Source organism: Capsicum annuum, chromosome 11, assembly GCF_002878395.1.
Source record: "Capsicum annuum cultivar UCD-10X-F1 chromosome 11, UCD10Xv1.1, whole genome shotgun sequence".
NCBI lineage: Eukaryota > Viridiplantae > Streptophyta > Magnoliopsida > Solanales > Solanaceae > Capsicum > Capsicum annuum.
The window spans coordinates 6,470,498-6,482,149 of record NC_061121.1 but is presented as its reverse complement, the minus strand read 5'-3'; the positions used below and the strand labels follow the sequence as shown (position 1 = coordinate 6,482,149).

The 11,652-nt window shown below is 34.7% G+C and overlaps 1 protein-coding gene across 1 annotated transcript; it reads right to left on the bottom strand.

The window, feature by feature from the left end:
• Positions 1–8,750: 8,750 nt before the first annotated feature.
• On the bottom strand, positions 8,751–11,119 carry LOC107852759 (F-box/FBD/LRR-repeat protein At1g13570). The gene is made up of 4 exons (XM_016697804.2): positions 10,963–11,119; positions 9,624–10,480; positions 9,381–9,542; positions 8,751–9,287 (listed from the first exon to the last, which is right to left on the bottom strand). Exons 2-4 carry the CDS (start codon positions 10,452–10,454, stop codon positions 9,009–9,011), a joined length of 1,272 nt encoding a protein of 423 aa, XP_016553290.1. The 5' UTR covers positions 10,455–10,480; positions 10,963–11,119; the 3' UTR covers positions 8,751–9,008.
• Between the last annotated feature and the right edge of the window lie 533 nt (positions 11,120–11,652).

The following is an 11,652-nucleotide window of genomic DNA, read 5'->3' as shown; positions in this document are numbered from 1 at the left end:
ATAGCTGAAAGGACTGGAAAGCTACATATAAGATATCGAATCTCTTAATGATGTGAGGCCTTTTGAGGAAAATCGTGCGGCATCAACAACTGAACCTATGTTGTTGCATCTTTATCTAATTGGCTTCAGCTTAGAGGTCATAAACCTGAACTGTGGTCATGTTAAATTGCATCTTTATGTATTATACCTATCATAAATCTTTATCTTGGCTTCAGCTTGATCAAGTTAAAGTGCATGTTTATGTATTATGCCTGCCTAAAACATAGGCTCAGTGCCATCATTTTTTTCTACAACACAAGCTAAAGGTGGCATATAACAATCAACTTGATCACACATAGTATACACTGCATTTAAGTGTTTGCCAAGTATCATCAAGATCAACGTCCTAAATCTAATAATGGAGGGTAAATCATTTGTTTTTAATCTTTAAGGAGTGACTTTAACGATTTTCCACGTTCATAAGAATATGTCATGTTTTTTTTTTTTTTTTCCTTAAAAGGGGCTGTGAACCCATTCATTAAAAAAAACCAAAGCAATTACAAATAATCCCAAATTTGTCCGGTTCAAGACATACAAAAAGCATTACTTTGCACTTTAGGAAAGTTAAATCAGCTCCTTCTTCAACCTTTCTGCCCAATCTTCTCAAGAGCATCAATGCTAGCTGTAAGAAAGATGCCCTATTATTGTTGTAGATTTGCCGCATCAGCTTCTATTTTGCATGGACCCCAGCATCTGTGAGGTTCTGTGCTGTACATTTCAGCTTACAGCTTCATTTAATCTAAGTGTATTTAATCCGTGTCTTCTAATATGCTTTTCGAATATGATTTTTTTTTTTTTTTGGTGGCATTTCTAATAATATTCATGCTTGTTCCTATTTTTGACATTGTTCATTTCGGGGGCTAACGCCAACCAAAACCTTCCCCCTTCAATTTACTCAAATGAATACTAGATGAAAAAGAAAAGGCAAGCTAATTCATGGATTTTGACAATTTCAAAATGGGATAACACGCTCGTCATGAGTTCTAGTATCATAAGCATTTCCTCATGGGAACGTCCGCAAATTTGATCAATTACTCTTCGTGCTTTGTCAGTAGACATAGATATATGTTGACCTAAAGCATGTACTTCCGTTTTTTCTTCTTCTTTAGCATACGGGTTTGCCTCTTACTACTGAATCATAAGCATCTAATTTTTTTTTTTAATTAATATTAACGTTAACGATGAGATCGATCTATTATCACTTTTTGCATGTGCTCTAAAATTTAATGTAGGTGCAAAATCTCCCAATTTATGGCTACCACACTAGGTAAATACATGCATGGTTGTATCATATGAAATATCATAAAAATCAAACCATAATTAATAAGATATATTTCTTATACATTACTATATTTCAATACTTTTAGGTGTAAATATTCACATAAAAATTGACTAATTAATTGTGCCTTTTAGATGGTCCAGAAGGAGGAATAGGAATTCCTTTTGGTAGCATAGTATTGAACAAATTTTTATCTTTGACATCAATCTCTTTCTTTTCACCAGTGTCACCCTTATTAGGTACTGAGAATGTCCTAAAAGCTTCTTCCTGCTCTTTCGAATTCATCGTCGTCGTCATCGTCGTGGTTGTCATCGCCATTGATCTCGTTGCAGTACCATAGCTAAGAACAAGAGAGAGTGTGATGATCAAGAACATGAATTTCCATGAAGGATAATGAAGGGTTTTGGAATTGGTAGAATAAACCATATTGGTTTAAAGGGTTTTCTTGAAATTATTCTTCTGGGGGTTATGTTATGTGTGTATTTTTCACTTGATGAGTATATGGGGGTTATATATAGATGATAGAGCATGAATATATGAAGTAACAAGTAACCTGTCCGTTCTATTTTACTTTACCTCTTATACTAAAAATAAAATTTCCTTTTTTCACTTGTTTATTTCAACAAATTTATTGTTTGGTTTTATATTTTTTTGTCGGTTATAATGTTATCTGTCCTGAGCAGGAGGTAAACAACCTCTCTGCTTTATCCGAGGTAGCGGTAACACTTTACCCTGTATGCCACTTTGTGGGAATACACCGCGTATATTGTTGTTGTTGTATTTTAACAAATCAAGAGAGTTTTGTTAGTTTTTTCTCGTACTGCCCTTTCAAAGAAATAACTACAAAGTAGTAGTAATAGTCAAATTTAGAGTTTTAAAATATCATTATTAAGGTTAGTTTAGTAAAATACACCTCTAATAAAAGCTTTCCTAAGAGTTGTGCCAAGTCAACATGCGCCAAGCTAAGTAATATGAAACAAAGTAATAGTTGTACATGTGGAGTGATAAGTATTCTTTCATCCTTAATCAAATATCTTGGGTTTGTGTCTTCATGGGTATGAAATCACCTTTGTTAGGAAACGTTTTATCCTCTGATATAAGAATTTCTTCTTGGTGCAAATTCAAATTTAGTTGGACCACAACGCGAGTATTGAATGGGACTTTCTTTCTAGTGCGAATCCGAACAATACGTGTACCGAATACCGGATTGATTATATTTTGAATGAAATTGTAAAGTACTCAAAAAGAAAATTTAGAAGTTTTGCATTATGTTAATTAGTTATTCTATCTATATTTTAGTAGTAATTTGAACTAGAGGATATTCCTTAGCTTGTACGTATGATGCATGATAACATTTACATTGTAATTGGTTATTGTTAAAAATGTATTAATAAGAAAATATACCTCTAAATTAATTAAATAGATTGCTAATACTGGAAGTAAGCCCGGTTATTATGTGTTTGATTGTGATTATATGAGATGGAATCCATTAACTTAAAAGTACAATTTTGTTGATGTACGCTTTAAAAATGGGGAAAATTATATTATCCCCATCACTATATAATTATTTAGAACAACAATAACATATTTAGTGAAATTTCACAAGTGAAGTTTGGAGAGGTAGAGTGTACGCAAATCTTAATATTACCTCATAGAGAGAGCCGATTTCTGAAAGACCCTCGGTTTAAGTGCAACAGATTCAAATACATAGAAGACGGAAACAATGAAGACAACACATAGCAACTAACAAGTACTCCCTCCGTTCACTTTTACTTATCACATTTTGACTTGACACACTTATTAAGAAAATAATTATCGATGTGATTATTTTACCATCGTACCCCTATTGATTGATTTTGCTATCTTGTCTTGAATCTGGTTTGGAGAATAAACAATTAATGCTAAGAGTCGGAGCCAAACTCAGGATTTGAAGTCTGTGGGTGCACCAGTGTTGTCAGAGACGCACATAAGCCTCGCAGTAAGACTCAAAATGTGCTGAACGCTCGCCTCACTTAACGTGCAGCTTAGGTTCTAATTTCTGATACATACTTTCCCTTGTCAATGAGACTTTCTGATACATATTTTCCCTTGTCAAGAAGGAATAAACAATTGATATTTCATTTTATTAAAAAAATTAATTCTTTTGTTCATATATTTGTCATTCATGCTTATATTATTAGTCTTGGACTAGACATATATTTATATCTTTTCTACCTTTATACTTTTTTTCGTTAAATCTCACGCTTTATTTGTACGTTGTGCTTAAACACAATAGACCTTGAAGCTTTTTTACGCTTGTTGCTTTTGATAATATTGTGGAGCACCAATATTATCTTAAGACGTTAGAAAAACTTTCGGTGTCGATTAAAGGATATTATCATATTCAATTCGTCGCCAAAGACATGAACAGTACTGAACAAACAAATATACAGAACAAATAGGAGTTTTAAGCTAATAACTTTACTTTCTAATACGAAGCTTTTAACATTTTTGTACAATTAGCTATGGTAGCTCAATGGTCAAAGAGTGTTTACCTTACGAATTGATTGCGGGTTTGAATCCCCAATCCAGCAATTTTGTTGTTATAAATTTAGTAATAAGCCTTTTAAATTTGAAGTATTGAAAATAAAAATAAGCTGTTGTGCGACCAGGGACCTGGTTGTGTGGATGGAAGCACAGGCTTCAACCAACAAATCAAGGTGCACTGCCTTTAATCTTGGGGTGCACTATTAACTATATCCCAATTTCTCAACGTATATACACATATATATACACACAATTTTTTTCGACGTTAACGGGTGCACGTGCACTCCCACCCATACATGTGGATCGGCCCCTGCTAAGAGTAAACTAGGAACACAAAAATTGTCTTTTCTTGATATGTCAAAAGTGATAAGTAAAAATGAAAAATCAAATAGGAGATAAATAATTAAGTAGAAATAAGTTTTAAATATCTATAATGCATAATATTCAACACTTCAATTCCCTTGAAGAAGATTATAGAACTACTTTATTAACTCATCAACAATAGTATCGAGAATTACGTTAGAACTACTAATTAAGATCAAGAGTTACGTAGAATATTATTCTTTTAAAATGCGGTGTTTAATGAACTATTTGTGATATTCTGGATTGGTTTTGGTTGAAGAAATATATACACACACATTAATAGGATGTCATGTTTATTATTTCTAAAGGGCTTAATTCATCGTTAGACATCTAAACTTGTTCTGAAAATTTACTTGGACCCCTCAATTAAAGCCTGTAGCTATCAGACCCCAAACCCATCCGAAATTTGATCCTATCTAGCCTTTTTTGGACAATCAGCTAAAAGCTCAAGTATGTGCAACACACACGCGCTGATGTGGCAAAACTGATCAATTAGAAAAAAAACACATGGCAAAAAAAATAATTATATTATGGAAATGCTGATTTGTCCATTTTCTATTTAATTATCATTTACTAATAATTTCTTAATTAAAAAAAACAAAAAAAAGCACCCCTCCCCCCACCAGTCGTCGTCTTCACCACCCCCAAATAGGAGGGTCGATTATTGACAATAGATTAATAATCCCAAACAAGTAATACATGCATCCTATGCGACAAATCTCACGTGATTTGACATGTAGGACGACAAATCTCACGTGATTTGACATGTAGGACGCATGCGTCTTCTTGTTCAACTTTATGATAATTTATGTGCTTAGTTGTACTCACCTAAAGTTTGAGAACATAGACGCTAACCGAGGCCATGTTAAAGGGCACATTTATGTATAATTCGGAAAGGCTAAACCCATCGATAGCCCCTCAAACTTGTCCCTAAAATTCACTTACACCCCTAAACTAAGGCATGTACCTATTAAACCCCTAAACCCCCCAATTTGATTCCAATTGAGCATTTTTTGCCCAATCAACAGAACGTTCAAGTGTGCGTAATTCACACGTGATGACGTGGCAAAAAGGACTAATTAGAAGCTGACACATGGCATTGTGGATCTAATAATTATTAAAAATTAATTATAAATTTCTTTTAAAAAATAAAATAAAATGGGGTCTCCTTCAACATCCCCCACCCCCACCCCCACCCCACTCGCTTGTTCTTCTTCTCCATTTCTTGCCATCTTCTCCATCTTCCATTTTTTTTTTAGTATCTAATTAATCAATAATAAAAAGAAAAATAAAAGGATGTTTTCCACTACCTTGACCCCCCACGCGACCCCCGCTCCATCTTATCATCTTGTTCTCCATTTCTTAAAAAAAAATAAATTCAACATCTTTTTAGAAATCTTATTTCTTTTGCAATCTAATTCATATTTATTGTTATTCTTCTTCTTGTGTTGTGGTTCCTTAGAATTTGAATTCTTTAATAATATCAATAAAGTAATTTTAGATTCATATCAAGTTAGCCGGAAAAAATGAAGTTCGCCGGAATCAAATTTACTCCTCAAAAATATATCAAATTTGCAAAAGAAATGTATTAATATGCTAAAAAGTTCATGACTTTCACTGTATCTTTTTAATTGAAAATTGTTACTTGTTAAGAATTTAAAAAGAAAAAAAAATAGAGATGAAGAGTGAAGAAGATGGCTAAGAATGAAGAAGATGGCTGGGGTCTTTGTGGGGGTGGGGGGTGGGGCGGGAGGTCAAGGGGGACTGATTTGGGGGCTGGTTTTCTTTTTTTCTTTAAATTAAAATTTGTTATTATTAAAAATATATTAAATAAGTTAAAATGTGATTTTTTTTACCAAAAAAAAAAGAAGAAAAATTACCATTTGAGACCCATTCACGCGCTCAAGGAGAGTGTAACACACTCTCCTTGCCAAATCAGCATTTTGGGCCTGATAGATACTAATTTTAGCACTTGAGAGGTTTGATAGGTACAAGCCTTAGTTTAGGGACCTAAGTGAATTTTAGGGACAAGTTTGAGGTCTTATCGATTGGTTTGGCCATTGGGAAATTACTATGGAATGTATGTGCTAAGAAGGATAAATAAGGGTGAGATAGGATATGTAGCAGGATAAATAAGGGTGAGGTAGGATATGTAGCTTCTATGGAAGGAACATGAATTTGCCTGTGGATGTGCCAAAGCAGGCCAAAAATCCTTAAGGCTACTAAATACTTCCCGAGCCGGGGGTCGATCAGAAACAACCTCTCTACTTTTTCGGAGATAGTGGTATGGATGACATACATTTTACCCTCCCCAGACCCACCATGTGGTACACTGGGAATGTTGTTGTTGTACTAAATACTTCCAAGTAGGGGTTGATATGAACGATTTGGTAAATATGGGGAAGTTTTCTACAAAGCAACTCTACATCAATATAAAAGGGCAATTCCCAAAAGTACAACGGTGGATCTTTACGCTAAGGCTGACTCGAGGTAGTGGTAAGGTCAGTGTACACTATCCCAATAATGAGATACATTGGTTGTTACTTGTGGGATTTCACTGGGCATGCTGTTGTTGTTGTGTTAGCTGTTACATATGCCAAAGGACGACCACACAAGGCTGAGGTGTATAGGTAATAGGATGGTACTTGCTGCAGTAACCTACTATGTGTGGAAAAGAATGTTAAGAGTTCTCCAAAACAAAAGGCAGTATTCTACTCATATAATCGGGCAGATCATACAGGAGGTGCATATCAAGACTGCTAAGTAGTAGCAGATTGGCCAATGGTTGGAGAAACTACAATTTTTTTTTATAACCGTGGTGTCCAGGCTAGCTTTTACGCTTCCACCTCCTACCAACAATAGATATCAAGTAACTCTGTGTCTTTCTACCAAGGCTAGGACAAATTGGGAAGAGTCACCTAGTGTTTTTTTGTCTCTGCTAGGATTTAAACCTAAGATCTCAAGTTCTCAACCCAACCACTAGGCCACATCCTTGGGTGCGGCAAAACTACAATTATTACCCCGATCAGTTTGTATTAGCATGCTATTGTTGCTGTTTATAGTTGTGTAGATTCATGCCGATGGTTGTGGGGATGATATGTCTAGCAACCATCTTCTTTAGTGAGGTACAAAGTTTACTTTGGTAATAACATGAGTTTATTTACCAAAGAGAAAGTGTTATAGAAGGGTCATCCACCTAATTGAAGACTTAAAAGGGGTCATTTAATCAAATCATCTTCTACAAAAAAGACAGACAATATCAATTATTGTCAATTAAGGTGTGACAGATCTACAGATCCAACATTCCATCTAAATATGAAATGGTTGCACTTGATAAAAAACACATGGTTAGCCCTTCACTAAAGAACTGAGTTAATGTCTGGACAACAAAAGCTATATCCAGTCTAGCCGTTTTGGTAGAATGACGCTAGCAACTGTTGGGATATTTGTTCAATGTGGTAGTACAAGAATGTCGTTAAGAGTTTTGAGTATAGTTGAGGAATGACCAAGAACTCATATGAATGACTTTGAATACCTTGTTGAAAACTAAAACGGAGTTGCATAGCAATGCTGGCTAATGTATATGTCAAATCACCAAGATTTTATATATAACTTCTGCGTAGCACCCAAAACGTTGCAGTCAACATGAGAAACTGATCGGACCAAACACTTGCAGTTCTTGCAGCATGAAGTAGAAGAAAAAAGAACTTACAAACAAAAGGAATTGACAGGAACTGCTGCTGGTCCTGGTTAGATTCAAATGAATTCTAACACCTAAAAAAATCCTGTATTTCTTAACACAACAAGATGGATAACGAGATTTTAAAGAACAGTCAAGCAAAGAAACATGCCAAACCATTTACTTGATCTTTTACTCGTATATTGAATCCAATCATAAGAAAAAATATATTTAAAGCCATGTAAAGAAATGACCGAAAGTTAAAAGAAAACTAAACCAACAGAGCAAACCGACCTTAATCAGAAACGATCAAACTGACAAACTCCGATCACACAAACTCAAGATAACTGCAACAAGTGCACCATTAGTTGTAGATCAATTGGTTCAAGCCTCAAGGCATCTGTTTTTTTTATGTAACTATTGGAAATCGTCCTTTAACACCATCACAATACACGATCAGACCAGAATATAGAAGTTTGTTGAGCATCCTAATCTTCAGCAAAAATTTAAAGCTGTTATGGTGCTTCAATAACGGACAACTTACTGGACATCACTGCTATTGACCTGCTTTATTCCCACAATATGGATGACATCAAACAATAAGTTTTATATGTACTGAAAAATAATTTCATATTTAGCATTGCTAAGTATACTTCACATAATTATGTTGGAAGTATCCCTCTATCCTTAACTAGAGGCCTCGCGTTTGAGCCCTGCGAATGGAGTCGTCTCTGGTAGGAAACGCTTTATCAGAGTATCACAAAAATCACTAAACTATTTTTTACAACAAAAAAAGGTCAATCAAATCGAGAGGAGGTTTTAAGCGTGTCAGGCATACGGATATGACCAAGTAGAAAAACAACACACAACAAGCCCACAATAAATATTAACCACATAGGGTATCAACTCGAGAAGATAGAAGTGAGTCTAAGAAAACTTCAAACTGCACTAACATATTATGCAACATACAAGTCAAAACATCTAACCAGATTCAAATGTTCCCAAAACTGATGTTCAGAGTACTTTCTAGCTATTCACTATAACTTTGCAAAATATTTGAGCCAAACATCATGGTCCGATTAGAGACTCCTGAAGATCAATAAACAGGATGGTAATCATGTACTAGCTTTCGATGAAGACTACTTCAGCTTTAGGTGACGCACGCTGAAATGTTGTTAGCTCAGCCACGAGTTTTTTGACTGCTACATATCCTCTAGCCGCACACGATGCAAAGAGCATTCTGACTAGCATGGGAGACTTGGCTAGCAGAAGTTTGGCAAGCTGCATCTCAATGATTGAGCCACTAGCAAGTGTTAGCCTAACTTCCCTTAGGTGATCAAACGTCAAATCCGAGGGAAATTCTACTTCATCATCTCCTATATCATATTTATAGAAAGCTTCCTAAGAAAAATTAACAAAGCTCAATTCTCCAAACTTTTTGATGATTTAAGTAGTATGAAAATAAAAAAGACAATGACAAAGAAAGAGGAGTACCTGAATATCCATAAACTGTATATATGGGAAACTTCTTATCAAGCAAAGAGTACACGACACCTCAACCGAGTGATACAGATCAACACATATGTCGAGCTTTTTGACACAGTTAAGATTAAAGGGAAGCCTTTTTGGTACTTCACTTGCTTCTGCAGCAAATATCTAGGAAGAAAATGTTAAAAAATTAGAACGAAATGAAGCTCAGAAGATTCAAAATGCATGAAGTATGGAAGCAACATTTACCATATTCAAATATAGATGCTCAAGAGCAGAAAAAGGCTCAAAAGACTCGAAGAACTCCACGACATCCCATTTATCTGCCCCCAAATAGTCTGTATCACTAGATGCAAGTAAAACTTTTGCCAGAGAAGGGACATTCTTTAAAGAGATAGATCTCACGCTGCCTGCGAAGTACAATGATCTCAGCCTGGGAGCACTAATTTCAATGAGGTTGCTGTACGTGTCAGCGATATGCAGCACCAGATTCTCAAGCAACAAGCAATGAGAGATTAAACTTCCTAGCAACTCGGAAGTAATTGTAACTTCACATAGTTCCAGGCTAATCAACCTATCAAATCCTTTAAAGGTCGGTGGGCGAAGTATTAAACAATTCTGGAGAGTCAAATTCCTCAACTGCAACTTTTTAAAAAACAAAGGTGGCAATTCGTATGTATCACCCTTGAATGGAAGTTTAAGAACAAAATCCTGAATGCCATTTTTAGCGAGGAAATATATCAAGTCATCGATCATGGGACAACTTCTCGACTTAGGAACACACAAGGTAAACTTTGTAATCGGTCCTTCATGAAATATCAAAATGTGGTAGATAATCTTGGTAATCGCAGTCGTATGGCATATTAAGTTGTTTTTAGTTTTCCAAAAAGTATCATCAAGCGTCAACTCTGGAAGTCGACACCATTTATATCTCCATATGTTTGATAAGATGCTCGTCCTTACAGCATCTCTTAACGGCAAACACATCAAAATTACATCAATTACATTCTCCGGAAGGTTGCTAAGTACATCGAGAGGTAAAGATTCACAACAATTCTTTTTAGCCTCAGGAGGCATCATATAGTATCCAATTCGCTAACGACACCCTGTAGAAAACAAACAATAATACAAAAAATGAGTAAATTTTTAAAGCAACGATGACATTCATAAATACTACTTCCTCGGTCACAATTTATGCGACGCCTTTCAGATTTCAAAATTCAAACAAGTCTTTTTGTTGAAAGTAATTTTAAACTATTTGACTCTCAAAATTCGTGCCACATAAATTGAGACTAGCTTATTCTAAGTTAACAACAACAACACAAATCGAGTGAAATCCCACAGGTGGGGTCTAGGAAGGTTAAAATGTACACACACATTATCCCTACCTCGCAAAAATTGATAGTTAATTCCAAAGTTAAAATAAAAAAATAAAACAAGAACCCCGTTATGTTTTTGCCCACAATTTGCATAACCCTAAGCACAATTAAACTTTATTGAAACCATTTGTTACATAAGCTAACACAACACAAATTGTAAAGAAATGAATATTTGAGAGGAAAAAAAGAGAGGAAGAATTAATGCTTACCAATACCAAAAATTATTGATGTAAGAAGACTCCTTTCATAAACGAGAGAGAATTGGGGATTGTAGAAAATTTGAAGGGAAAAGGTTTTTATTAAATTAAGGGGGGAAATAAAAGCAAATGGTGTGCAATTTATTAGGAAAAATAAAATAAAATGAAGGATATTTTTCTTTACCTTTTCTTTGTTAAGGAAAATGTATTTTTTTTTAAGAAATAAATGAGTTTCTTTCTTATTTTATTGTATTTGGTAGGTAAGTAAAAATATTATCCTAGCCCTTAAAATATTATCCTAAAAATATTTTAAGGGAGTCTTGAAGTAATTGGTAAAGTTGCTGCCATGTGATCAGGAGGTCATGAGTTCCAGCCTTGAAAACAGCTTCTGGCAGAAATGTAAGATAAGACTGTGTATGATACATCCTTGTGATGGGACCCTCCCCAGACAACGTGTATAACGATAGCTTTAGTTCATCGGGCTACCTTTTTTGCTTGATGTATTTAACAAATGTTCTATTAAGCAGGTATGACTGACGTGGACTACCCATGTTTGTCACTAGTATTTGAGCGAGTGAATGATTAAAAATTGAATATTTTTGAAAAAATCAATTAAAAATTGAATATTTTTGAAAAAATCAAAATCGAACCTTTTAATGAATTTTTTATTTTAATGTAAAATGAGTAACATTTTTGATGAAT

What these genes read in the sequence shown, in the direction of transcription:
- LOC107852759 (XM_016697804.2), bottom strand. Translation starts at nt 10,454, where the DNA reads ATGATGCCTCCTGAGGCTAAAAAGAATTGTTGTGAATCTTTACCTCTC. An exon ending in AGCATCTATATTTGAATATG is followed by an intron (nt 9,543 to 9,623) that starts GTAAATGTTGCT and finishes TTTTCTTCCTAG; the next exon opens with ATATTTGCTGCAGAAGCAAG. An exon ending in TACAGTTTATGGATATTCAG is followed by an intron (nt 9,288 to 9,380) that starts GTACTCCTCTTT and finishes AATTTTTCTTAG; the next exon opens with GAAGCTTTCTATAAATATGA.